The 27,867-nt window shown below is 53.7% G+C and overlaps 1 protein-coding gene across 3 annotated transcripts; it reads left to right on the forward strand.

The window, feature by feature from the left end:
• Positions 1–102: 102 nt before the first annotated feature.
• Positions 103–27,867, forward strand: Col11a2 (collagen type XI alpha 2 chain). Of its 3 annotated transcripts, XM_027943611.3 has the most exons (66): positions 103–184; positions 2,743–2,892; positions 3,024–3,234; positions 3,672–3,834; positions 5,485–5,676; positions 6,729–6,806; positions 7,460–7,522; positions 8,233–8,412; positions 10,660–10,719; positions 10,826–10,867; positions 11,092–11,154; positions 11,468–11,542; positions 12,018–12,104; positions 12,330–12,386; positions 12,556–12,609; positions 12,698–12,751; positions 12,850–12,903; positions 13,062–13,115; positions 13,315–13,368; positions 13,454–13,498; positions 13,610–13,663; positions 14,114–14,158; positions 14,321–14,374; positions 14,569–14,613; positions 14,722–14,775; positions 15,023–15,067; positions 15,309–15,362; positions 15,463–15,507; positions 15,692–15,745; positions 16,080–16,187; positions 17,077–17,130; positions 17,413–17,466; positions 17,575–17,619; positions 17,706–17,759; positions 17,886–17,930; positions 18,031–18,084; positions 18,186–18,239; positions 18,686–18,739; positions 19,102–19,209; positions 19,352–19,441; positions 19,638–19,691; positions 19,920–20,027; positions 20,155–20,262; positions 20,403–20,456; positions 20,560–20,613; positions 20,802–20,909; positions 21,133–21,186; positions 21,401–21,454; positions 21,658–21,711; positions 21,868–21,921; positions 22,249–22,356; positions 22,756–22,809; positions 23,003–23,056; positions 23,185–23,238; positions 23,774–23,827; positions 24,081–24,188; positions 24,273–24,326; positions 24,479–24,532; positions 24,783–24,890; positions 25,038–25,091; positions 25,345–25,380; positions 25,542–25,595; positions 25,703–25,970; positions 26,480–26,592; positions 26,979–27,185; positions 27,611–27,867. In XM_027943611.3, the coding sequence occupies exons 1-66, from the start codon at positions 103–105 to the stop codon at positions 27,749–27,751; spliced, it is 5,211 nt and encodes a 1,736-aa protein (XP_027799412.2). In that variant the 3' UTR covers positions 27,752–27,867. The 3 variants fall into 3 exon arrangements, with proteins under 3 accessions (XP_027799412.2, XP_027799414.2, XP_027799415.2); XM_027943613.3 differs by lacking the exons at positions 6,729–6,806; positions 8,233–8,412; XM_027943614.2 differs by lacking the exons at positions 6,729–6,806; positions 7,460–7,522; positions 8,233–8,412.

The raw sequence follows: 27,867 nt of genomic DNA on the forward strand, positions 1-27,867 counted from the left end.
CTCCTGAATCCCGGGTTCGGAGACTCACAGCCTGCTTGCTGTCTCCTGTCAGCCTCCGGGCGTACCTGGGTCCCTGGGACCTGGCGCTCTGGTCGTCCAGTCATGGAGCGGTGCAGCCGCTGCCATCGCCTCCTCCTGCTCCTACCTCTGGTGCTGGGGCTCAGCGCTGCCCCGGGCTGGGCAGGTAAGAGGAATTCTGAAGCCTGGTCGTCTGAGTCTGCTGGAGCTCTAAGTATCCCACGGGAGGGGAGCACTGATACCTGGGGCAGTAGATTCTAAGTCTAAGAAAGGGATTTGGGGTCTTCAGGGTTTAGGCAGGAAGGCAGGATACTTGGGTTCTTTGGAAAGAGAGTAGGGATCTCTCTCTCTTTGAAGTGACTGGAAGAGGCAGGTAAAGCCGAAAGGATGAGAGTCACCATAGACAGCCCTGAGTGCTTTTGTTGGTTCCTCAGGATAGCTAGGGCCAGTCTGGTCCAGGCTTTGCTGATGTTGGGATGGTAGATACCAGTGTTGATGGGTGAGGGATGAGGGATGAACATCTTGGGGCAGAGCAGAGGCTAGTATGCTGAGAAAGAAGGGATGCCTCCACTATCTGTCCCATTGGTCTCCCCCGGCAATGTCCCCCACCCCCTCCCTGTGCCCTCGATGCTGCCACGCGGCTGGCTCTGGGGAGCACTAGGGCTGGCTGCCAACAGGACGGCCGCTGGACAGGCCGGGATCAGGTGTCTGAGGCTGGAGCCAACTCTTTGCATTCCTGCTCCACCCCTCCCCCTCTGGCCATTCGGGCTCCCCTGGGACCCTGGTGTGCACAACCCCATCCTTTCCTTTTTTTTTCCCCCAGGACACAGAAGTTCTGGCTCCTAGAAAGGGGGATTTGATATCAGAACAGGAGGCTGGGAGCACTGGGCAGGCTGGAGTTCAGTTTCTCCCAAAAAACAGGGGGACTGATTTGTTTATAACTTGACTGTTCATTTCTTTGCTCTGGAGAGAAAATGGTCAGAATGGCAGCATAACGAATTTAGACTAGATTATAGAAAGAACTTCCAAGTTCTGAGGAGTGAGGCTCAGGGACAGGATATTGATGTGTATGTGTATACAGGGTTTAGGAGTCTTTCTTGGGGGAAAGGAACTCTTTGGCATGAAGGCAGGGGCTAGTCATGATGACTGTGTTCCTTTGGGGGCTGAGTGGGTGGAGGTGGGACTCTAGGGAGATGGGTTACTATGGCAGTCCTGAGATTAGAGAATAGGGCATTTGGGGATTCAGAGGTTGAGGGTGATGGGATACCAGTAGGGAGTTGTGGGCAGATGAGACAGTGGGGTGAATGTGGCTTGAGGTGGGAAGAAGGTGGGCGGGCCGGTGGATAGTTGTGCATAGGATCCAACTGTACTCTTCTGGGCTCTGGAGGAGGGTGGGGGCCTCCAAGGTCTCCTTGGCCTGGGGTCTCTGTGAGTCTCTGTGTCTCATTCACCTTCATCTCTCAAAGCGGCCCTTGTGTGTTGGTGTTTGCGGAGCTGCCACACGCGGGGGCCAGGCTCAGGCAGGGGCGGGGTGGGGGGGGGGAAGGCTGTGGTTTCCCGGCTCCTGGACTCAAAGGGCCTTTTCTCTCCTGCCTGCCCCACCTCACCCACCCCACCCAGCTCTGCTCTCCCAACTGCTCTGGCCTCTGCCCTGGCCCACACTTCTTTGAACATTTTGCTGAAACTTTTTGGGGATTTTTTTTTTTCCAATCTGGAGCTGACAGTGTGAGAAGTGTGTATCCTGGGGAACAAGCCAGGGAGAGGTGACCTTTGTCTTCCAGGGAGTTTGGGCTCTAGGAAGCTGAGGTCTGGATGGACCAAGCTGGAGCCTGTGATTTGAATCTTTGGATCACAGGTGGTGGGAGTGGCAGGGCAGGATGAAGGTTCCAGGTGTGGGGAGCTTGCCCGGGTTTTGGGCAAGAACTCTGATGGGATCTACAGATGTGTGGCTTGGGGCCCTGGATCTGCTTCTGCTCTGCGTGGCAGCTTCAGCCATCCCCTCCACCCCGAGTCTGTCTTGCAAGCCAGGGGGCACAGGCTCTGGGGATAGCTCTTTCTTGTATCTCTTGTTATTTCTTGTATCTCCTCAGGATGGGCAGAGTTGTCTCCACCTCTGTAAGCCCAGATCTGTAGCAGCTCAAATTCCTCTCCCATAGAGTTGCCTCTCTGCTCTTTTCCTGGTGGCCCCCCTGCCCCTCCCGTGCCCAGAATGATCGATTGACCAGATGTTGTTTGTGCTGGAAATGGGACAGATGCCAGAAAGCCAGAGACTGGGAGATATGGAAAGGGAGGGAGAGAGGGAGGAAAAACAGGGAAAGAAAAGGATGGAGAGAATGTGAAGGAAATGGAGAAGGAAGAGATGCAGAGAAAGACCAGCAGGTGCACAGGCAGAGAATCAGAGAGAGAGAAGAGGAGACATGCCAAGTTGAGAGAGAGCTTAAGAGATATTAATGGAGATAGGTTCTTGGGCTGAGAGACAGAGATAGGGAGGTAGTAAGAAAGACAGATGTTGGAAGTCGCGTTTGGGGCCAAGCTGCCTTCCCCCTCCAGGTAACTTTGTGCTTTTCATCCATATGGACCCCATTCAGAAGAAAGTAAAGGACAGGTGATCTTTGCCTTCCAGGGAGTTTGAGCCCTAGGATGCTGAGTTCTAGACCTCGATGTCCCCTATCTAGGCCCTCCTGAGGGCAGACTCTTTTTCCTGACCCTCATGGACTCTCCTAGGTGCACCCTCTGTGGATGTGCTCCGGGCCCTGAGGTTTCCCTCCCTCCCTGATGGTGTCCGGAAGGCAAGGGGCATCTGTCCATCTCATGTGGCCTACAGAGTGTCGCGACCTGATCAGCTTAGTGCACCCACCCGCCAGCTCTTCCCAGGTATGTGTGACAAGATCAGGGAAGGAGAGCCGGGAGAAGCCAGAGGGTGGATGGAGTCTGGGATCGGATGGCAGGAGGGAAGGGGTTGTGTCTGTCTCATTCCATCTCTGTGTATCTTTCTCCCATACCAGAAGGTTTTCCCAAAGATTTCTCTCTGCTGACTGTTGTCCGGACCCGTCCTGGCCTCCAGGCTCCCCTCCTGACTCTCTACAGTGCCCAGGGTGTCCAACAGCTGGGTCTGGAGCTTGGACGACCTGTTCGCTTTCTATATGAAGACCAGACTGGACGGCCTCAACCCCAGGCCCAACCAGTCTTCCGAGGCCTCAGTCTAGCTGATGGCAAGTGAGTCAATTTCCCCAGTGGCCTGTCTGACCCACATTTTCAGGAGAATGTGCCCCAGGACCCCTGTTCCCTTAACTGAGAAATCCTGCCAACCCTTTTGACCACACAACATTTACCCACTGCCCAAATGCCAGTCACTTCCAGACCAGAGTTTTTGGCTTTAGAATCTCTATCTTTGCTCTGCCTGTAGTACTAACCTGTTCCTTGGGCAATTTAACTTTTTTTGAACATCAATTTTTATATCTGTAAGAGAGATCAATTAAGAAAACCATCACACCTAGCCTGCGCATGGTTAGCACTCAGTAAACGATAGCTATTGTGACCACTACTTTTATTGTTGCCTCCAACACATCTATCAGCTGCTCCCCAACCTGTTGGCCTCCCTGCTTTCAGTCAGTCAGTCATTCATTCACCTGAACCTCTTTCCGCATGACCAGGTGGCACCGTGTGGCTGTGGCAGTGAAAGGCCAGTCTGTCACCCTCATTGTTGACTGCAAGAAGCGAGTCACCCGGCCCCTTCCCCGAAGTGCTCGTCCTGTGTTGGACACCCGTGGAGTGGTGATCTTTGGTGCCCGTATCCTGGATGAAGAAGTCTTTGAGGTCAGCAGGGCAGTTTGAGAAAAGAGTGATTTCTGCTCCCCTATTTTGTGCCCACTCCCCTTCTGGCTCCATTACCCCATCTTCCTTTTCCCTAGGCCTTTATTTTTTCCCCTTAGGAATTCCTATTTTCATTTCCCATCTTTAGGCCTAATTTTCTCTGTTAGAAATAAGATACCCACTTATATGGATGGACAGCTCACAGCCACTAATTCTGTTTTCAGTTTTCATCTATCTACCTAATCTATCTATTCGTCCACCTGCCCATTCACCCAGTCACCCATTGACCCACATATGCAGCCATCACCCACTTATTTACCCACTCATCCATTCACACATTTACCTACCTTTTCATGCATTTAGGCTTGTATCTCCCCACTCACTCATCCTGCCCAACTGCTTCCTTCTTCAAACCACCCACCCATCCATCCATCCATTCACTCCTCCATCCATTACCCCCACATCTACCTATGCATATGAGGTTGTGTGCACACATACATGTGCACATCCATTCACCTACTTATCTAACCATCTGTCCTTCTACCAATTCAACCGCTCTCCTTCTGTACATTTACCCACCCATCTCCTCACCCATCCACTCCCCATGTGGTCATTTATTTAATCACATGTTAAATTCTGTCCTTCTATTTACCCACAAATCTGTATCCATCTACTACTCTGTGCCTCTCACTCACCCGTCAATCCACTGATGCATTTATTCATTCATTTATCATCCATCAACACTCCCATTCAGTTGTGGCTGTGAGTCCCTATTCACTTATCCAATCATCTCTCCATTCATCCACCTACCCAGTTCATAAACATTTTATGGATACCTGTCTCTGAATCCCAAGGAGCTCCCAATTTAGCACTGGAGATGATACAGTGGCCCAAACTATGTGTAAGGCTGGGTTTCTAAATAACATGTGTGGGCACAATTAAATAACTTTGGCATTCAGAAGAAAGTTCCCCTCCCCAATTTCTAGAGGTCCTAAAAATTCTCATCATCACTGCCATTATAAAGCCAAGGCGACAGCCTAGACCTCTGTCTCAAGAAGCCATTGTGAATGGCTCATTCATTATCACAAAGGGCAGGGAGTAGGCAATATGTGTTGAACTTGAAGTTGGAAGTCCTGTGTTCTAGTCTTGATTCTGCTGCTCTGAGGGAGTGACCATGGAAGGGAGTCATTGCCCTCCCCTCCACTCCCTGGTTCTGGGGATTGAAACCGGGGACACTCTACCACTGAGCTACATTCCAGCCTTTTTAAATTTTTTTTTTTTCTATTTGAGACAGCATCTCACTTTGTTGTTCAGTCTGGTCTTGAACTTTTAATCCTTTTGCCTCAGCCCTGAGTCGCTGGGATTACAGGTGTGTGCCATTGAGGCTTTTTGAGCTATTTGGAATGTAATGTATCTGAAAAATGGGCATAAAGATTCTTGTCTTACTGATTTTCCCAGTTGTTTTAAAGGTCCTGTGAGGTCCTTTGAAAACTGAAAAGGGCTGTGTTCATGGGAAGACTGGTAACAACCTTCTCCCATTATGTAGCTTTACCTAGGATTGGCCTCCTACCCCTTATCCCATATTTTTCCCTGTTTCTCTCTGAATCTCTCTGCACCTCTCTCTGAGGATGTTCCTTTCTCATATCTTTGCAGGGTGATGTCCAGGAGCTTCTCATTGTTCCAGGAGTCCAAGCCGCCTACCAATCCTGTGAACAAAAGGATCTGGAATGTGAAGGGAGCCAGAGGGAGAGACCTCAGAACCAGCAGCCTCACAGAGCCCAGAGATCTCCAAAGCAGCAACCATCAAGACTTCATAGGCCACAAAACCAGGAACCCCAGCGGCAGGTGAGGGAGTGGGGCAAATCCACAACTGCAACACACTCCAGGGAGGGATGACACCCAGACAACTCCCCAGGGGAAGCCCCCAATGTTCCAGGGCTCTCCATCCCTTTTGGGCTCACTTTCTCCTGTCCGTAGCTCCCTTAATCAGCTGTACCTGCCCATTCCCATCACCCTTCCCCTCCCAGTCCACATTCATCAATCTTTTTATTTTCATTTAAAAATAAAAAGAGTCATTATGAAGAATTCATGGCTGGGAGCTGTGTTCCCTGCTTGTGTCTCATCCTCTGCCAGTCTACCTGGAACTGTGTTCTTGGGTTTCCATCCCTTTCTTGAATTAAGAGATTGGAGGCTGGGCGTGGTGGTGCACACATCACCCAGCTCCCCAGGAAGCTGAGGCAGGAGGACCACAAGTTGGAGGCCAGCCCTGTCAACTTTGTGAGACTCTGTCTCAAAATAAAGGGCTGAGGGTGTAGCTCAGTGGCAGGGCACCCCTGGATTCCATTCCCCCATATTGAGAAAAATAAAAATAAATTGGGAGATAGTGGGGGAGGGACAAGCCTTGGGGTAGAAGGTGGGAGACCAGAGTAGGGGAGACAGAAATAGGAAGAAAAAAATCCGAGATGGTAAGACCAAGGAAGAGAAACAGGGAATGGGTAGGAATGGAGGGAGTCCTAATTTCCCATTTCTAGTCTCCCAAACATAGAGGTGCAGGATAGGGGCTGTGGTGGGGAAAGGGAAGGAAACTGGATTGGGTGGGTTCTGGGTGGTTAGGGTGACAGATATGATCTGAGTCAGTGGTCTGAAGACTGAAGGAACAATCTCTTAATCATGTCTGCTTCTGTCCCACATGTGGGGCCCACTCCTTTCCCACTTCTCCCTATCTCTCTCCTGACCCCCTCCTCTCCTTTTATCCTCACCTATTTCCCAACTCCTTGTCTCCTGTTTCCCACCTCCCAAACCATCTCCTTATCTGTCCCTCCCCACCCTTCCTGCCTGCAATGACCCCATCTCCTTCCTCTCCCTACCCCGTCCTCCCCCCCCTTCCCTTATCCCAGCCCACTGAGTCTCTCTACTATGACTACGAGCCCCCCTATTCCGATGTGATGACTACTGGGACGACCCCTGATTATCAGGTAAACTGGAGGGACCCCTACATTTCTCGCCTTATTCCCAGCACCCCTTGCAAACACCTCCTGGACCATTTTCCTCCTCTCCCTAGTTTCTGGGGAGAGACACCATATATTTAGATTATGAAGGTTGACTTACTAGCTGCCCCTCCCCTGTCTCTCTGCTGCAGCGATCTCAGAGCCCCAACCACAGGGCTCCCCCTTCCCCTAGGGGGCGTCGGACCCCTCCCCGAAAGTCTAACCCACCTGCCAAGCGTTCAGCGGCCCCGCAGGCGTCCCCCTCACCAGGCCGGAGGCCCTCTCGAGCTGGAGGCTCTGGTCCAGCAGGTGGCCATCCTTCCCCCTCTCGACGCCCAGCTCGTCGGGCGGCTCCCCCCACTGCCCGGGCCCCTCCCAGGACCAGAGGCAGCGGTTACCGGCAGGTAGAGCCGGGGCATCCAGATCTCTGCCCCCAAACCTCTAGACCTCGGGGATTTACTCTCCCCCGTGTCTGCCCTCCAAAGGGGCTGCAAGATCTGAGATTTCCCCCATCCCCCAGCACAGAATCGCACTGCCCTGGGGCGGGACAGGTGCTGCTTTGCCTCCCTGTGTGCTCTAACCTCCTCTTGCCTTCCCCCTCCCCTGCTCCGCTACTCTCCTCCCCCTCCCCTTGGGGTTAGGACCCCACCCCAGGTGAAGAGGAAGAAGTCCTGGAGTCCAGCCCCTTACCACTCCCAGAGGAGGTAACTCCACCCCCACCCTCATCCCAGCTGGGGGCAGTGGGCTTCTGGGACCCACTCCCCTGGCCCTGCATCTCTTGATGAACCAGCCCTGGCCGGAGGGCTCTTTGTCATATCCCTGTGTGGCTTCTGTCTTCTGGTCACTCCAGACCTATTGGTCTGCTTGTCTAAGTGCAGCCCTTTTCTTTGATGTCCATGCCTCTTTCTGTTATCCTTTGGTTCCAGAATAGGATCCTCTCCATGTCAGCGTCTAGTGGGCTTACTTTCTGTGTCATATTTCCATCCCGAGGATTCATTTTCTGTTCAAGGCTGTCACTTTTGTTTTCTTTGCCTAGTCTCTCTCTGTCTGGTCATTTTCTGGACTCCTTATCTATCATTATGTCCATGGACTGTCCTCCCTGTGTCCCGCCCTCCGGCCACCCTTGTTATCCCCCCTCGGGGCCCATTTTCTGGACATTCCTCCCCAGTTTTGGCCTTGGATGGCTATGCCCTTTCAATTCAGCCACTCCCCTTGCTCTTCCTGCTAGAAAAGTTCCCAACCCCTTCCTACTTGTTTCTGTCCCCACTTTCGTAATCCCAATCCACTGAGTTTTGTGATCCCTGTGGCCTAGGATCCTTTGGGTCAGAAGCTATCAAACCCTGGGGCCCGGAGAAAACCTCCTGTTAGCCCTAATGCCCCCGTCTACCCCCTCTCCCTCCCCATCCCCGGGAAGGAGCAGACAGATCTCCAGGTCCCCCCCACAGCTGACAGGTTCCTGGCAGAGGAGTATGGGGAGGGTGGCACAGACCCCCCAGCAGGGCTCTACGATTACACCTATGGCTATGGGGACGATTATCGTGAGGAGACGGAGCTTGGCCCTGCCCTCTCCGCGGAGACAGATCACTCAGGAGCCGTAAGTGAAAGGAGCTCCTCTTCCATCTTGACCACCAGTGGGCACTGCAAGAATTGCTTCTTTTTGGTTTTGGTCATTGTCTGTTGGCTGTAAGCTGCTTCCCATTGGTGTTTTGCCATTTTCTGTTTACATAAGATGTCTATGTTGCTTGAAAAAGTTACTTCCTGCCTTCCTTTGCCAGATGTATTACCCTGTGACTCCTGTGGATCCTTCTGCCTGTGGTGATTGGGATTTTTCTTTTTTAAAATCCTATGGCCACTTCCTGTCTTTCTTAGCCACTTCCTGCCTATATCAAGCTGGATTTTATAAAACTTTTGGTTAGTAAACAATTACCTTGTGTCCACTTTTAGTCTGTCTCCATCATTCAGTCTAGGTCAATACAGTTTCTTGTTCATGTTGCTGTCAAAACAATCCAACTTCCTATGTCATATTTTCTAAGCCACAGGCCACTTCTTATGTGTCTCTTCCTGTCTTCTCTAGCTATGGCATCCATCTTGGTGACAGTGTATGGTTGGATTAAAAAGGATCTATTATTTGTGTCCTGATTCTAGTTTTTCATGCTGTCTCATGACAATTTCCGTTGATAATAACCTACTTCCTGTGAGTCTCAGGTTATAAAATCATAAAGTTTCCATTGTGGACCTAGCTATTTATTCTAGTAACTTTTTATGTGTCCTAACTTTGATATTTGTGTTTTTCTGGAAGAATTACCTTTCACTGTTATTATTCCCTTGGCAGGAATCACTTTCTATTTATTTTGTGAATTTCTTTTCTCCCTGGTTCATGGTAGCCATGTTTTTGTTGAAGGTCCACTTCCTGGATCCTCTTTTCTTGGCTTCTTCCTGTCCAACCACTTCCTGTTTGTCCAGTTTGTTTTCTAGCCATCTTGGCCATGTTTAATTTTTCTTGGCTCTGGCATCATTCTTGCTTCCAAGTGTTTGTCTCTTTGTTTTGTCTTCTTTAGTGGTTTCCCATGTCTTCAAACACTCCCTGTCAGTTGGGATATTTCCTATCTACTCCATTTCATCTTTTGCCTGCCTTGCAGTTATGGCTGCCTCCTGTATCCTGCTGCCTCATCCCACACCTTCCTTCTCTAATATTGCCACCCTTGACCCTCTGCAGCTTTTCCCTTGTGCTGCATTCTGGGTAATTGGGGTTGATCTGGGATTTGGGAGATTTGGGAACTGATCATTGCCATTTGGTCAGGATTGGGGGGGGGGGGCGGGAGCATTCTGAAGATCTTTGAGAGGTGGTGATGGTAGTAAATATCCTCCATTCTCCCTGTTCTTATTTTGGTTCTGATCTTAGAATTTGGAGTATTCATCTGAGTGGAAGTGTGGAAGGGAAGGAACTGGTGGGCTTGGAGTATAAATGAGGGCCAGGGGAAGGGTGTTGCATCCTTGCTAGGATAGGAACTGGGAGGATTTGGGGAGCCCACTGTGAGGCTTGGATAACTGAGCCCAAAAACCAGGTATGAGTTTTGAGTTTGGGCTATTGTGGGGTCTGCTCTCCAAATCTACTTAACATTTGTATGCTTGGGCTGGGATTGTGGCTCAGTGGTAGAGCACTTGCCTAGCATGTGTGAGGCACTGAGTTCAATTCTCAGCACTGCATATAAATAAATAATTTTTAAAAAGTCTATTGATAACTAAAAAAGAATTGTATGCTTAACACTGGGGAACTTTTAAACTTGTGAACCCCTTGAAATTCTAAGTAAAATTTTATGTATAAGGGCATATTTTCTGGTGAAAGACTCATAGCTTTCATCAGATTCTCATATGAATCCATGTCCTATCCCAACCCCCAAATGAAAAATCTATCTATAATTTTAGATTCTTTTTTGATGGACTGGAGTAAGGCTGAGGAAGTGAATGATTTCTTAAGGTTCTAAGGATTCCTGGGGTCAAAGAGAGTTTTGGGAGATAGGGTGAGGTCCTCCAGAAGAGGGCTTGGGAAGATCGAGGGTTTGAAATCTCAGAAAGAGAAAGAGGTTCTCGGGGAGATGGAGATGTTGCATTTGCTGAGGTGGGGCTGGGAACTGGAGGGTGTGGGGAGCCCTAAGGTCTTCTTGGTAGACTTGGGAGGTCTGTGAAGAGGGAGTTTGAGGGAGGAAAACTGAGAAATTTGGAGGCAGGGTTAGGGAGGTCTCCAAGGAACCTGAAAATGAAAGTTGGAGTTGGGATGGGCAGTCCTGGTATCCTGGCTGCTCACAGACCCCACTGGGGGTTACATGTGTGTCTCCCTCAGGCTGCCCTTGGACCCCGGGGGCTGAAGGGAGAAAAGGGTGAGCCTGCAGTGCTGGAACCTGTAAGTTACACTGGTTACTGAGCTGAGGGAGGTGGGAAGAAGAAAGGGAAGCAGAGGTGGGGGTGCTGGCCCTGTAGTCTCTGACTTTTAACTTTTGACTCCACAGGGTATGCTTGTGGAGGGACCCCCTGGCCCAGAAGGCCCTGCGGTGAGTGTTGCTGAGACATTAGCCTCTGTTCTCTTTTCAGAGATGTTTCCTACAAGCTCATCCATGCCCTTGCCTGCACCCAGGTCTCCTTCTTAGAACTCTGGAGAGTCCTTCCAATGAAGGCTTCCAGATTCCCAGACCTCTTTTGTAGAGAGCTTCCCTCAGGCACACGACTCTCTTCTGTCTGATGCCTACACCTGACCTTCTCCTCTTTTGTTCCTCAGGGATTGGCTGGTCCTCCTGGCATCCAGGGGAATCCAGGCCCAGTTGGAGACCCTGGAGAGAGGGTAAGGGCGTGTTCTGCTGTGGAGGGTGGGGAGCTGCCTTTGTACTTAGTGTGTGTACGGAGTATCTTCAATATTCTTTATTAGGTGACTGTTTGAAGGGGTAGTTGAGTGTCACATGACCCAGGAAGGAGGGCATATTCTGGTTGGGGAGGGGAGTAATCTGGTGTCTCACCCACATTTTTCTCCACAGGGGTGGGGAACTCTGGAAAGATCTAGGGAAGTCAACATTTATTCTATTGAGGAAGGTTTCAAAATGATGTCCAGGCCCCAACATCTTCTTACTTGTCTCCCTATCTTTCTCATTTTTTCCCAGGGCCCTCCTGGCCGAGCAGGACTTCCTGGATCTGATGGGGCCCCTGGCCCTCCTGGCACATCCCTCATGCTCCCAGTGAGTAGTCTTCTGAGCTTTGGAGTGGGCTTCTGGGGAGTACAGGGGAACTGTGGTATGTCATCATGAACCAGAAGGTGGGAAAAGCCATGAAGAGTCTCTAAAGACCATCAACTCAAAGACATGGATCTTTGGTGAGGGGATTGGGGCCTTATTAGATGATTTAGAATCAAACATGGGTCTTCTAGAAGTAAACTTGGATTATCTAGGTCTGGGCAGGAAATCTTCTATTTCAGAGGCCTAGAACCAAAGGAGAGGCTGGGGAGGAAGAGACCAGAGAATGGGGAGAAGGGCAGGAGATGAGCTTCTGAAAACTTCTAAGTGTTGATCCAGAACCCACAGGAGATGCTGGAGGAGGGCACAGGGGTGTCCCAGAATCTGGGGATGGGGCAGAAATGTTGGATGAAGCCTCTGGCTGGGAAGGCCACATGGATTTCCTGGAAGATAACTTGGATCTTCTGTCCTTGCCCTTTAGTTCCGGTTTGGTAGTGGTGGAGGTGACAAGGGCCCTGTGGTGGCAGCCCAAGAAGCTCAGGCCCAGGCGATTCTGCAGCAGGCACGGGTAAGGAGGGTTGGGGGAGAGGGGTTCCTAATGAAGTTTGATGGGAAAGGGAAAATAGTAGAAATTTAGGTTGGGGCAAAAGGAAAACTGGGAATGTCTGGATTGGTTTGGGTTGGGAAGAATATAGAGCAAGGGGTGAGGATTAGGAACAGAAAGGCAAATTTGGAAGGTTGGGGTTCTCCAGCTGCCTCCTCCTCAACTCTGCTGTTGCTCCTGCTCCCCTAGCTGGCGCTCCGTGGACCCCCTGGCCCCATGGGATACACAGGCCGTCCTGGACCTCTGGTGAGTGAATGGAGTATTGTGGAAGAGGTTCCTTTATTTGCATGTGTGGGTATGAATGGTTCTGGAAAAGAACCAGGTTGGCAGTTGTTTTGCTTCTTTTGTGGGGGGTGCTTTGAGGTCACTGTTGGGTATGTCCTTCAACATGGCCATCCTCTCTTCTCTCTTACAGGGACAGCCTGGGAGCCCTGGCCTAAAAGGAGAATCTGGAGACCTAGGACCTCAGGTGACAACTCTCATATTTGATTCTTAGCCCAGTGTCTCCTTCCACCCCATCTAGGTCATTAACCCTGCCTCTGTTCCTTCTTCACCAGGGGCCTAGAGGACCTCAGGGTCTCACAGGCCCTCCTGGCAAGGCTGGGCGAAGGGTGAGTACCCCAGGGGTGGGATGGGTGTTGGAGGGAGATGGGGCTTGGATGGGGGAGGACTGCCCCTGCTTGCTCTGACACTTCCCTTGTATCTCCAGGGACGAGCAGGTGCTGATGGAGCCCGAGGAATGCCTGGAGAACCTGGAGTGAAGGTAAAAGGCTTGGGACCCTCTGTGATGCCTATAACTTCCAGCCCCATTAGTGCTCAGGTATCCCCAGGGTACAGTCTCTCCCCACTCAGGACACAGTGAGGAGGGGTAGGTTGGGAAAGTGAATGGGCCTTCACTCTAAGTGTCCCTCTTCATTTTAGGGTGACCGAGGTTTTGATGGACTCCCAGGACTACCTGGGGAGAAAGGCCATAGGGTGAGTATATTAGGGGCTTGGCTTTTGTGATGAGGGCAGATCTTCTGTGGAGGGGAGTAGGGATCTCCAGGCAAGGAAGGGTGGCCGGGGAGCTCAGCAGGAGCTCAGTGAATGTGATTGGTTGGATAATTGAGGAGGATCAATGTCTGTCTGTGGTGGGGACTCTGAGACCCCTCTTAGCTATAACTCCATTTTCCAGGGTGATACTGGTGCCCAGGGCCTTCCTGGGCCCCCTGGTGAAGATGGAGATCGGGTAAGTATTGTGACAAGGACAGGGTTTGGGTGCAGGAGAAATCTAGAAGTCAAGTCTGCTTTCTCACTGTGTTCTCCTCCTTTAGGGAGATGATGGGGAGATTGGGCCTCGGGGGCTGCCTGGAGAGTCGGTGAGTATCCCAAGGGGTCAGGCTGGAGGCAGGTTCTAGGGACAGGGGTACATAAAAGACATGTGTTCTCTCACCCAATCATGCTATCTCCTTCCCCAATCTTGAATGCAGGGACCCCGAGGACTTCTTGGTCCCAAAGGCCCCCCTGGTATTCCTGGGCCCCCGGTAAGTGACTGCCTGACTTCTAACCCTGACCTTACATTTTGACCTCTCCAATTCTTTACCTTTCCAAACTGACTCCTTTCTCCCTTTCCCTGTCCTTCCCTGTTCCACTTTCCTGTGAGCTTTCCCACCCCTGGCCGCCCATCTCTGCTCCAGCCTTCACCCCGAGAAGCACTTGGAGGGCCATATGGCACAGTGCACCAAAAGCCCTGAGTGCAGCCAAAATGAAATAAAAATACTCAAGAAAAACAAAACAGAAACCCTCTAACCCACAGACCCAAGGTCTGTGGATCTGGGATGGCTGGGATGGCTTAGGTTTGGAATGAATTGGTGGTTTGACTGATGAGCGTCTGCTCAGTCCACCCTCTGCAATGACCAGGCCTCTCAGAAACCACAGGTCCCTGCAGGCCTGGCCCCACATTCCAGCCTGCTCACACCGCTCTCATGTTTCAGGGAGTCCGAGGCATGGATGGTCCCCACGGCCCCAAAGGGAGCTTGGTGAGTGATGGGCATGGAGACCTGGCAATGGTGGCATGTTCACTGCCATTTTAACCCCCTATCTGTTCCTGGCTCCTACCCTCTTGGATGGCCCTGCAGCTGTCTGCCATGTTTGTTCTGTTACCATCTCCTTCTGACCCCTGCCTGGCCACATGTTTCTAGGGACCCCAGGGAGAGCCAGGACCTCCTGGACAACAGGGCACTCCTGGGACCCAGGTAAGTGGCCCTACCCACACTGTCCTCCTTTAGTGACTTCCCCTGGGCTTCACAAGGGGTCAGACTCTGGATGGGACAGAAAATTAAGGGTTGCAGTCACTCACTGCTCATGCTCTGAATGGGAATGCGGAGGGTGGCTTAAGAGAATGGCCCACCCCGTGAGGTCCCTGTGATTTCTCTCTCCCTGTGTGTAGGGTCTCCCTGGGCCTCAGGGTGCCATCGGCCCTCATGGAGAGAAGGTGAGTGGGGGAGGGGGTGTGTAGGGAGGGCTTGGAATATCTACTGGAGCTTTACCTATGTTATTCCTGACCCCTCTAGTGACCCTAATCTTCCTCATCTTCCTATAGGGTCCTCGAGGGAAACCAGGGCTCCCTGGCATGCCTGGCTCAGATGGACCCCCGGTAAGTGTGTCCCCATCTCTTAATCCAAATTTCCCTTGGCCCTTCTCCCCAGTGCATCACCCCCAAGCTCATTTAGCAACCATCCACACAGTGTGTCCCTTGCACTGAAAGGTCACTGGTGGTGTCTGTCCACAGTCAGTTAGGCTTTGTTAGGTCACAGGGGGAATTTGGGTTGGAAGAAGTTTAAGAAGGCGTGAAGGGAAGGTGACAGGAACCAGAAGTCACATTCTACATCTTCTACCTCCAGGGTCACCCTGGGAAGGAAGGTCCCCCTGGAATCAAAGGAAACCAGGTGAGATCTTCCATGCCTCCTTTTACCTTCTAAAAATCTCCACCAAGACTCTGAGGCTTCAAAGTCCTTGGAATTTCCTTGTCTCACTATTCACATAGCTCTGACAATATATTTAGTCCCCACACCCTGGAACCCTATCCAGACTCAAGTATCTTACTGTACTTCCATTTCTTCCACTCCCTGAAGTCTCCACAGTGACATCCTAAGTTCTCTTTATCAATGCCTCTCTTTCTTCTTCCAGGGTCCTTCTGGACCTCAGGGTCCTCTAGGTTACCCAGGACCTCGAGGTGTCAAGGTAACTGACCACAGGGGAGCCAGATAGGGGTCTTAGGAGCTTGGTCCTTCCAACTCAGCCTCCATCCTCTGATCCCTGTCTATCCTCCATCTGATTTTAGGGTGTGGATGGAATTCGGGGTCTGAAGGGTCATAAGGGTGAAAAGGTGAGCACTGGCCCCCAACTTCCCAGCACCTTCGTCCTCACCACCTCTTTCCCTTAGTCTGTTCCATCTTGCTCCCCACCTTGTGAAAACCACCCTCCACCTGTATTCTCTTCCATCTGCATTTCATTTTAACTCTCCCAACCCTCCATCATCTGTGGTGTCCTCTCACCTCCATTTTTCTCAGGGTGAGGACGGCTTTCCTGGGTTCAAAGGTGACATAGGTGTGAAAGGTGACAGGGTGAGTAAAAGCCCCCACACGGGTCCCTCAACTCCATGTCCTAATGATCCTTCACTTTGGAGTCCCCAGTTGCCAGCTTATTCCTTAAGACTATTCCTCCCCAATTCCAGTGCCTTGGCCCCTTTAGAATCTGAGCCCATTGGGATGACAGCCCCATGGAAGGTGCCACACTGGGCTTCCAATCACACTCACCCTGCCCTGTGGGGCTTCTTGACCCACAGTGGCTTCTGGGACCCCTCCCAACTCCACTTACCCTCACTGGTGTTCACCTCTCTTCTTGGGGCCCAGACCCTCCTCCAGTTCTCCATACTCACCTCCCCAACCTCTCACTCAGGGTGAGGTTGGAGTCCCTGGTTCCAGGGGAGAAGATGGCCCCGAAGGGCCGAAGGGACGCACTGGACCTACTGGAGACCCTGGGCCCCCTGGTCTCATGGGTGAAAAGGTGACAGGGATGAGAGTCTGGGCCTGGGTCCTCTGGGGATGTGGTGGCCCCACAGGGGTGCTGGAGCAGAGTTTGTGTGGGGGCTGCCAACAGTGGGAGTCAGTCTAAGATGGCAATGCGTTAATTATGCCCCTCTGTGTACATAGTTCCTTCTGGTCACTATTGAGCAGAGTGGGAATATATATAAAATCCAGAAAAAGTCCTCATTATGACAAATTTGGTTTAGAGAAGGCATTGAGGGGCATTTTCACCTGCAAGGCAGAGTGAAAATGTGTCCAGACTCAGAGCAGTAGGCTCTGTGAGAGAGTCAAAGAGGAGGCGAGAGTTGTGACCTGGTGCTGTGCTAATTCATCCTATCGGCCCTGTGAGGTAGGCACGACAGTCCTGTTTTGCAGGATTGAGCCTGGGCAGGCTGGCTACAGAATCCCTGCTCCTTGGGATTGCCTTGGCTGGATGAAACCTAGAGCATCAAGAGGAAAGGGGTACATGGGGAGGAGTTGGGGTGGTGCACTGCCTGAGCAAGCAGACAGGGGCTACAAGAGGACTGACTGGCCTTGGTGGGAGTAGCCTTGGTGGAGTAGCAGTAGGTGCTGGGAAAGATGGAACTGAGGTTGACAGGTAAGCAGTGGCCAGATCACAGTGACTCTGAAGGACTTGATGTAGCTGCAGATTTTAGTTAGAAGACATGTGGGAGGCAAGATCCTAGCACTGGAGTTGGGGAAAATCTACTTGGGAAGAGTCTACAAAAGTCAGGCAATTCATGGGGCAGGTGACCAGGGGCTGGGGAGTGTTGCTGGGAACTGGCTCTCATCTCTGAAGGTTGGGGTCTCCAGGGTAGAGGGGTATCTATTCCTCCTTCCATTCCTAATTGCTCGCTGTCCCTCCACAGGGCAAGCTGGGTGTTCCTGGTCTTCCTGGCTACCCTGGACGACAGGGTCCCAAGGTGATATGATGTTGCATTGTGCCCCTCCTTTTCCCTCGCCTGTCTTGGATTTCAGGAAGCAGAGCAGCAGGGAACCCTAGACAGAATTTAGCCAACCTTCATTCTACAGATTTAAAAAGAGGCCCAGGGAGCAGCAGGAGTTTGTCCAGAGCTATCTAGTTATTGGCAAGGCCCAGGTCGCCCCAAATGCTGTCTTTATGGCCTCTCCTCACCCCCTTTGGCCCTTGTGGAACGTGTCACCTTTCATGACTCCTCAATTTTCTCCCTTCTCCATCCTCCCAGGGATCTCTGGGATTTCCTGGTTTTCCTGGAGCCAGTGGAGAGAAGGGAGCCCGGGTAAGCTGGGAGAAGGAAGTGGATGCAGATGGAAGGGCGGGAGGGGACGTGGGGGCTCTGTGGGGAGTCATCCCCCGGGTGATATTCTCTCTATTTCATTCCCACCAGGGCCTGTCTGGAAAATCAGGACCTCGGGGAGAACGGGGACCCACGGTGAGTTCAGAAGGGAGAAAAACAGGTGATTCAAAATCCAAATTGATGCATTGGGGCATTTCTGACAACTCTTCTCCTTTCCCTAGGGTCCACGGGGTCAGCGGGGGCCCCGAGGTGCCACTGGGAAGTCTGGAGCTAAGGTTAGTGGTCTCTGCAGGGCTCTAACTGCCCTCTGCCGGCTGAACCTCCACTCTCCCTTAGTCTTCCTACCTTGGGGGTAGTTGGGAAGCAGCTTCTCCTACCCCCTGACTCTGTTTTCCCCACAGGGAACATCAGGTGGTGATGGCCCCCATGGCCCCCCTGGAGAGAGGGTGAGTGTGGCTTGAGGGTCCCATTCCCCAGAGAGGAAGCTGTGTTCCATTGGCCAGCACCCTTGCCCTTCTCTTCATTGAGCCCATCTCTTGTCTCTAGGGTCTCCCTGGACCGCAGGGCCCAAATGGATTTCCTGGCCCCAAAGGCCCCCCAGTAAGTTGACTGTTGATCTCTGACCCACCTTAGTTCTCAGGGTCCTTCTACCTTATCCCCCTTCCCAGCTAGAGTTCACCTGACATCTGAACTCCTTCCAGGGCCCCCCTGGGAAAGATGGGCTGCCAGGACATCCAGGCCAGAGAGGAGAAGTGGTAAGTGATGGCCCTTAGTCATTCATTCATTTTTTTTTTTTTGTACCAGGGATTTTGTACCAGAGGTACTTAACCACTGAGCTACATTCCCAGCCCTTTTGTTTCTGAGACAGGGTCTTGCTAAGTTGCTCAGGGCTTTGCTAAGTTTCTGAGGCTGGTTTTGAACTCATGATCCTCCTGCTTCAGCCTCCCAAGTCCCTGAGATTACAGGCATGTGTCACTGCACCCAACTCTGGTCATTCGTTCTTGAGTGGCCCCCTCAGACCCTCAAACCCCAGAGCTATCTGGAAGGCCTATGGGAGGTCCTCCTGGAAGAGCGAGTGTGCCCTGGTGCTGCTCAGACCCAGCCCAGAGTTTGGAGTGACCCTTCCCTTCCCCTGGGAGCCTGGGATTTGCCCTCCTATCCTCACCTGCTCTGACTGCTCTCTTCTGTCTTCCTCTCTCAGGGTTTCCAAGGGAAGACGGGCCCACCTGGCCCTCCTGGAGTGGTGGGACCTCAGGTAGGTCTGCCCCCAGGAACAATGGAATCCAGACCTGGAGTTAATGCCTGTGACCCTCTTCTCCCAGTCACATAGCCCTATCCCTGCATTGCCTGGCTGACCCTGGGGGCTGGGATTTGGGGCAGGGGTCCATCCTGAATCTCAGTTTCTGGGATAGTTCCCTCCTGTAGAAGAGGCAGTTTCCCAACAGGGATGCCAGGTGGTGCAGGTACTCCATACTGGGAAAGGCCAAACCCAGCAGTGCCTGGGGAGTCCATGGAAGTTGGGGCAGGGATAGAAGGGCTCTAGGAGGTGGCCAGAGTGATTGCTTTGTACAGAGGGTGGGACAAAGGGGCTGAATATGGGATTATGCCTTTCCTCAGGGAGCAGCAGGAGAAAGCGGCCCCATGGGTGAGAGGGGTCACCCAGGCCCCCCAGGGCCTCCTGGAGAGCAGGGACTGCCTGGCACAGCTGGGAAAGAAGGCACAAAGGTCAGTGAGGGGCTTGTGGAGGGGACCTTGGGGACTGGGACGTGGGGTGCTGAAAGGGATGGGTAACAGAATTTAAAGGCCTGAGATCTCTCTGCCCCATTTGGGAACATGATGTGGCTCAACATCTCTCTTTTCCTTTTAGGGTGACCCTGGTCCCCCTGGAGCCCCAGGGAAAGATGGTCCTGCTGGACTAAGGGGCTTCCCAGGAGAGCGAGGCCTCCCGGGCACTGCTGTGAGTGTGACCCCAAAATCAACTGCCTGTAACAAGTCACCTTGCATCCTGACCCTCCTCTGTGTCACTCCCTGCTCCCATCTCTCTGAGCCTGATTCCTCTCCCTGACCCTCATCCTTCCCAGTGTGTGTGAAACCCTTTTCTGTGAAGTCCCGCCTTTCCATCTCACCTATTGCTCCAAATCTGTGTTTCATAGGGTGGACCTGGTTTGAAGGGGAATGAAGGTCCGGCTGGCCCCCCTGGCCCTGCAGTGAGTTTGGGGTCCCTGATGGGAAGTGGGAAGGAACAGGGAAAAAGGGTGGATGAGGAAAGATGAGGTACAGCACTTGGCAGGGGCCATGGGATTGGGCAGAGGGAGTCTAGGGTCAGCTAGGATGTATGTGACTTTTAGTTCTCCTAGGAACCATGGTCAGGGTTCTTTGATATAGGTGACCTGGAGTCTCCTTTCTGAGGGGCCTTACTCCATCTCATCTCTTAGGGCTCCCCTGGGGAGCGAGGTGCAGCAGGATCTGGGGGACCCATTGGTCCCCCAGGGCGTCCAGGTCCACAAGGTCCCCCTGGAGCAGCAGGCGAGAAGGGCGTCCCGGTGAGTGTTGGGGGCCCTGGGGGGCGGGGTCTGTGAGCAGTGGGGTGATAGCTCTGGGGTTTCCTATGGGAGTGTTTGAGGGTGAGGGTCACATCCTGGCCATGACTCCTTTCTTCATTTTCCATAGGGAGAGAAAGGCCCCATTGGTCCCACTGGCCGTGATGGGATACAGGGTCCTGTGGGGCTTCCTGGTCCTGCTGGACCTCCGGGTGTGGCTGGAGAGGATGGAGACAAGGTAAGGGAACCTACCTGGTATGGGACCAATCTTCTCTCCAGATGAGATGGCTGATCTGGACATGACCACCTGGTTCCTGTCCTATTATTTGCTCCCTCTGCCCTTCTCCATTCTCAAATGTCTCAACTGTCCTCTCCCAGGGTGAGGTTGGAGACCCAGGTCAGAAGGGCACCAAAGGGAACAAGGGCGAACATGTAAGTGCCCATGATCTTGACTTTTGACCTCCTGGCCTTTAACCTCACCCCCTCCTGGTTTCTCTCCCTGTCTTGATGTTGCTGACTCTCCTTTCTCCTCCAGGGCCCTCCTGGACCCCCTGGGCCCATTGGTCCTGTGGGGCAGCCTGGAGCAGCGGTGAGTGCCCCTTTCCTCTCAATTAAGGGCCTGAAAGTCTCTGTTCTTCCATGGATTCACCTCTGCCCTTGAGGTTGGGGCTGGAAGTGGGGGCCCTGGATCTGGTGCCCAGCTCTGTGTGGTGCCACAGAACACCTGACCCAAGACCTATCTTTGTGTCCTTGTCTTTGTCCCTATTCCTCTTCCAGGGAGCAGATGGGGAGCCTGGAGCTCGGGGGCCCCAGGGACACTTTGGAGCCAAAGGTGATGAAGGAACAAGAGGATTCAATGGGCCCCCAGGACCCATTGGCCTTCAGGTGAGTTATGGGTGGGCACAGGGGCTGAAACACGGGGTCAGAATGAGGCTGATGTTTGCCTGAGAGCCCTGCTAGCAGCCTGCTGGTAAAGACTAGGGAGGTGGGGACAGAGGCCTGGGGAGGTCTGTGGAATCTGAGGGGAGGGAACTGTGGGGGCTGCCTGCCTGGGGCTGTGCTTTGAGTGGGTTGGTCACCTGGGTCTGTGCTTTCTATACCCACACAGGGCTTGCCAGGCCCCTCTGGGGAGAAAGGAGAAACAGGAGACGTGGGTCCTATGGTAAGTGTGACCCCTAGAGACTCCACCCCACCTCTAGTTATCACTACCTGCCCAGCCAACCCCTAGCCTGACACCCCACTGTGACCTTGCTGTCTGCACCCTGTCCCTGCCCTCTGCCCAGGACCTCTGCTCCCCCAGCCCCCATCCATGCTTGTCCTTTAAGTTCCTTCTCTCACTTCCCCTCCCCATCTCTGGCATATTTGTTTCCCCCCAGGGCCCACCTGGCCCCCCAGGACCTCGAGGCCCAGCTGGACCCAATGGTGCTGACGTAAGTCCTCCCAGCCTTGTCACTTCAGGCCAACATGGTTTGTCCTCTGCCTTCCTTTCCCGGACCATAAACTCTAGTGCCTTCTCAGGTGTCAAGAGAATCCCCTGGCCCTTGGCTCTGGCCACCTTGCTGCTGTGGCTTGGGCCCTCATCCAGACCTCTGCCTTTCCCAGACAGTGACTTCTCTTTCTGTTTCTCTTCCAGGGCCCACAAGGTCCCCCAGGAGGTGTTGGGAACCTGGGCCCCCCTGGAGAGAAGGTAACTGGGAAGAGGGGGATGAACCAGTCTTGGGGGTTGGGGATGAGGATTGGATTTCTGCCGAGTTTGGTTGGGTGTACGAAGGAGAATGAGATGTGGGGAATATCAAGAATCTTTGGGGGTGGGGAGAAAGATTTTGACTCAGTCTCTTTCTAGGGGGAGCCAGGAGAGTCAGGGTCTCCAGGGGTCCAGGGAGAGCCAGGTGTCAAGGTGAGTGACAATTCTAAGGTCTTACTCCCCAATGCCCTTCACCCTCCTACTGTACCTGCATCTTTCTTGTGACCCCTTGGAGCTGGAACTCCTCTGGAGCCCAGGAGTCTCTGCTGCCAGCATGATTCCTGGGCCTGGGTGAGCCCTGCCATCATTTCCTTGAGGGGAAGAGGGGCCAGAGGACTCCCCCAGAGGTCTGACTTTCTGTGTGTCTCACTTTGTCCCCAAGGGGGTTAGGGGAGGCTGAAGGTGTCTTGGAAGTTGGGGTTGCATCCCTGATCTTCAAGATCCCCTCGAGACCCTCTATACCCTGTACTTGTTCTCCAGGGTCCACGTGGGGAACGTGGAGAGAAAGGAGAGTCGGGGCAGCCAGGAGAGGCAGGGCCACCAGGGCCTAAAGGCCCCACAGGCGACGATGGCCCCAAAGGGAATCCTGTGAGTTGGAGGAGTGCGAGAGGGAGAGTCCGGTGCATGGGAGACCTGGAAATATGGGCGTGGGGGTGAAGACAATGGAGTGTGGGAGCCCAAGGGGCGGGCGATGCAATGGAGGGGGGCTCTGTGAACAGAGTCTCCTGGGAGGGGTGCATGGGGCCTGGAATGCCAAAGGAAAGTGAGCTTGCCCTCTAGTCAGTCCCTGAAGGCATTAGCAGGCATGCGGGGTGGGAGGTGGGAGGTGGGGAGGAGGGGACGCTGACACCCTCTTCTAGGGTGCTGCTCATGGGTGCAGCCTGAAGAGATGAAGAGTGTGGTATTGTCCATACCCTGGGGATCTGTGCTGGCTCTGGGTGGGTTTGGGGGGCTGTGACTCTGACCTTTGTTTTCCCTTTGGATCAGGGTCCTGTTGGCTTTCCTGGTGACCCTGGCCCCCCTGGGGAAGGTGGCCCTCGGGTGAGTCTTACCCAGGGGAGGGGAAGGGGCAAAGAGAGTGGGGCTTGAATGGAGGGGCTCTGTGAAGCTGATGGGTTTGGGTTTTGGGGAGCTGGGGAGTGGCAGGGAAGGCAGAGAAATGGGAGGATTGGTAGTTTTGGGGTGATGCCAGCCATGTTGGGGTCTCACTTCCGACCTTGATTTATCCTTGCAGGGCCAGGATGGTGCTAAGGGTGACCGAGGAGAAGACGGCGAGCCAGGACAGCCTGTGAGTGACCAGTGACCCCCACCTTCTGCCCCACTGAGCGCAGCTGTCAGAACCTGTACCCATCTTCTCCATTCTTAAGGGGTCCCTGGTCTGGAGGCCACTAACCTCTCTAATTCCTCACTCTCTAGGGATCCCCTGGACCCACTGGGGAGAATGGACCCCCTGGACCACTTGGAAAGCGGGTAAGGGAGGTGGATGCCTAGGATATTGGGTGGTAGTCCTTGGGTAGGGTAGAGAGAGGCTGGACAATGGCAGGTGACGGGCCTTGTGTCGGGATTGTTCTTGGGTGTGGTGTGCGTGTGCATAAGCAGTCATTTATCAGGTGCTGTTACTTTTGGGTTTTGTTCTTGGATTTTGGGTCTATCTGTTCTTGCCAGGGGTGATGTTGCTTAGTGACCAATCAGAATGGATGCTGGAGGAGGGGCTGACTTTTCCAGAGACCCCCTGCTAGCCAGGGTTTAACCTCTTAGTTGCTGGAGCAGGAGGTGGGCCACTAGGTAGGATGTGGGCTGTTCACCAAATGTATAGAACTATCAGATTTTTTAACTGGCATGGCTGTGCTTGTTCTTAGTTTGTGAATTGGTCCTCTGTGTTTGTGGCTATGTTTGTACGTGTGTGTGCATGTGAGTGTTTGTGTACAAGAGGACAGGAGTGGGAATGAGCAGAGCCTGGCCGCCTAGTGCCTCATCTTTTCCTCCCTCCTGCCTCCATCCACAGGGTCCTGCTGGCACGCCTGGTCCAGAGGGGCGACAAGGAGAGAAGGGAGCCAAGGTGAGGGGGAGGCTGCCCTGCTGGAACATTCCCTCCATCTTCCCCATCTCAGATCCCTGTGTTCAGATGCCTCCCCATGTCCACCTTTCTCGTGTAGAGCCTTGTGGGGATAATGGCTCTGGACTTGTTCTTGCCCCGGGAACTCCTGAGGTTTCAGTCTTCCTAAGAAGAGCTCACCCCTTCATTTTGGACCCCTGGACCTCCTGCATCCCTCCTTCTGCCCTTTAGGACACTTTCCTTGTGTGTGTTTCAGGGGGATCCTGGTGCTGTGGGTGCCCCCGGGAAGACAGGCTCTGTGGGTCCTGCAGGCCCAGCAGGCAAGCCTGGCCCTGATGGTCTGAGGGGACTCCCAGGTGCAGTGGTGAGTAATGTGGGGGATGGGCAGTGGGAAAGGTGCAGTGTGGGGATGCTTCTACTGACCTCCAGGGTTCTCTCCAATCTGTAGGGTCAACAAGGGCGTCCTGGAGCCACAGGCCAGGCTGGGCCCCCAGGTCCTGTGGTGAGTGACAGGACTGGGCTGGGTGTGTGGGAAGGGTGGGTGCCCCGGGGCAGTGGTCACTGAGCTGAATCTCTAGAGGAAGTAGGAGGTGGGGGAGGGGAGAACTCGGTCGCATCTCTCCCTAGAGTGAGTGACTTTGCATCTCCCCACAGGGACCCCCAGGGCTTCCTGGCCTCCGAGGTGATGCTGGAGCCAAGGGAGAGAAGGTGAGTGGCAGACAGACATCGGCCGGGTGTCTCTCCCATCGCCCTCACCCCTGAGACCTATGGGGATATGAGTGTCTACCATTGTGATTCAGGACTCCAGAACCCATGGCACCTTATTCAATGGGGCCATTCACAGCTGCTGCTCTTGTCCACAGACCCTGTACCCATTTCTCCCTTTATGTCTTGGCCCTTCTTCCCCATCCATATGATTTCTTTATGCATCCCCAAGACCGCCTGTCCCCTTCTCTAGGGTCACCCAGGTCTCATTGGACTGATCGGGCCCCCTGGAGAGCAAGGAGAGAAGGGTGATCGAGGACTTCCTGGCCCTCAGGGCTCCCCTGGACAGAAGGGAGAGACGGTGGGTTCTGAAGGTCTTGGGAATTTGGGTGGGAATCATGATGGAGGTGGGAGAGTGAGGTTGGGGACTCCACCGTGGGGTGAGGGAATAGATACTGGGGGTGACTGGGAGAGGGTCCTAGTTGAACAAGCCCTCTCTTCTTCCTAGGGCATCCCAGGAGCATCTGGTCCCATTGGTCCTGGAGGGCCCCCTGGTCTCCCTGTGAGTACCCATCTGTTCTTCCTCTAAACCCCTACACCTCACCTCCAAGACCTCCCAGTGGCTTTTCATGGCACCAGGCTAACTGTCCTGAGTGTCCCCAGCGTTTCCTCCTCCAGGAATGTTTCTGTGTTCCCACCTGGCTGCCCCTCCTATAGTAACCTAGGGTCCTGTGGACTTGTGACCTGGGCCTGTCCATTTCTCCATGACCTGTCCTTCTCTGTGGTGACCATTTATTTGTGTCTTCATTTCATAGGGACCTGCTGGCCCCAAAGGAGCCAAAGGAGCCACAGTGAGTGACCCTGCTGCTCTGACCTTTGCTCCCCCAGCTTTCTTACCCCTTACCCAGTGGATCCCCTCATTCCAACTGGGAGAATGATTTAACCCTTCTGTGACCTTGATCCCATGCTTGACCTCTTGACCTCTCCTTGACCCCATTAATTCTGTTGTCAGGGCCCAGCTGGACCCAAGGGAGAGAAGGGCGTCCAGGGTCCTCCAGGACACCCGGTAAGCTATGGGCAGGGCCTGTGCCTCTGACTGTCTTCCATTGCAGAGTCTCCTCTGCTTTATCATCATGCTGATCTCATATCTCCCCTCTCCATCTCTTTCCCCAGGGCCCTCCGGGTGAGGTGATCCAACCGCTGCCCATCCAGATGCCCAAGAAGACTCGACGCTCAGTGGATGGAGGCCGCCTGATGCAGGAAGACGAGGCCATGCCAACAGGGGATGCCCCAGGCAGTCCTAGGGGGCTGGAGGAGATCTTTGGCTCACTTGACTCCCTGAGGGAGGAGATTGAGCAGATGAGGCGACCAACAGGGACCCAGGACAGCCCTGCTCGCACCTGCCAGGACCTGAAGCTGTGCCATCCCGAGCTGCCTGATGGTCAGCACCAGCCTCAGGGCAATGGCCTTGAGCAGGCAGAGTCCATGCTGGGAGGGTCTTAGGGAAGGTGCTGGGCTGGGATGAGGGGCTTGGAACAGGGGCTCTTAACCACCCAGGTCAGAAGTACTTCAGTGTTTTAGCAGCTGCTATGGTCCTACCAAGCTCATGGCAGCAAGTGTCCATGGGAGTAGCTAAACACACACACACTTGCGTGTACACAGATGGATACACATGAATACCTACAGTATACTTTGTACCCATTGCAAGAATGTCATACTCTTCCACTCTGAGGAGCCTGGGGTCACTGTTGGGGGTAGGGGTCGAGTAGGGGTGATGAGGGAAACTGAAGTGGGGGGGAGAAGGACTGGGAAACTGCACATGGTTTCTGACACCTTGGACCCCTGCACCCCCAATACCCCCAGCCCTCCCCACAATGCTCTCAGTTGATGGGTAGGAGGAATGTGGGGTGGACCTTGGTGGCCCAACCTCTCCTGTCCTTTACCCAATAGGAGAGTACTGGGTGGACCCCAACCAGGGCTGTGCTCGGGATGCTTTCCGGGTTTTCTGCAACTTTACCGCAGGAGGGGAGACGTGTGTGACACCCAGGGACGACGTCACACAGGTTCGAGCGAGATCCCTTGACTACTCCTCCCTTGCCCTAGCATGACCCCCTCAGAGCCTAGTGTTTTCTGGGTTCATGTGACAAGTTCCTTGGCTTTTGCTGTTCTCTGCCCCCTGCCCCCCAGCTTGCTGACCCTCCTCCACTCCTGACTCCCTTCTTTCCTTCTCACCTGTCCTTGGAAGCTGTGTCTCCCTCCCTTGAAACCCCAAGACAGAAGTGTGCCTTTCACTTAGGCCCAGCCCCTTGGTTCCCTCCCTGGCCCTCACTCCTCTGCCAGCCCCATCCTCCTGTCCCTGCCCTGCGCATGACCCTGGCTCAGCTGCTCTGGCTCAGTAGATGCTCCTTAGACCCTCCTGTGTCTCCCTCTGACCCTTCTCTCCTTCCAGTTCTCTTACGTGGACTCAGAGGGCTCCCTGGTAGGTGTGGTCCAGCTTACCTTCCTGCGCCTGCTCAGTGTCTCGGCCCATCAGGACGTCTCTTACCCCTGCTCTGGAGCATCGCGTGAAGGTCCCCTGAGGCTCCGGGGGGCCAATGAGGATGAGCTAAGCCCAGAGACCAGCCCCTATGTCAAAGAATTCCGAGACGGCTGTCAGGTGGGAACCAGGAAAGCTGGGTAGGGTGTGGACCCCAGATCAGGCTGCAGGAAGGAGGTGGGACACTCTTTGGGCAGGGCAGTCAGGGACAGCCAGATTGCTGGTGTCACCAATGCCTGAGGGAGCTTAAACAGGAGGCAAGGAGGGTGGGAAGGATGGGAACCAAGCTTATATGAGCTGTCCAGGTGGGGCTCACCTGTGCGCGTACACAGGTGTCACATGGGGTGTCATGCAGGCTCATACATGCAAATACATGCACTCATGGAATCATAGGTGGGCCTCTTACATCCCTAGTCTGTACATCTTGAGTCACTGGATGGCCTCTAGATGCTTAGAGGAGAGGCAAACCTGGGACTGGGGTTGAGGGACCAGGGGAGGTGGGTGTTTCCACCTCACTTACGCCTCCTCTCCGTCTCCCTCTCAAGACACAGCAAGGCCGGACGGTGCTGGAAGTGCGCACGCCTGTGCTGGAGCAGCTGCCGGTGCTGGACGCCTCCTTCTCAGACCTGGGGGCCCCTCCGAGGCGGGGAGGGGTGCTGCTGGGGCCTGTCTGCTTCATGGGCTAGGACCGTCTCTGTCTGACCCTGCCCTTCAGAACCAGGCCCACCTGGAATCACAGCATCAGCTCTGTGCCACCTCCCACAAAGACTCCTGACCATCTAGGGAGCCTTGGACCAGGGCA

The sequence above is a fragment of the Marmota flaviventris genome, chromosome 6 (assembly GCF_047511675.1).
Source record: "Marmota flaviventris isolate mMarFla1 chromosome 6, mMarFla1.hap1, whole genome shotgun sequence".
NCBI classification, from domain to species: Eukaryota; Metazoa; Chordata; class Mammalia; order Rodentia; family Sciuridae; genus Marmota; species Marmota flaviventris.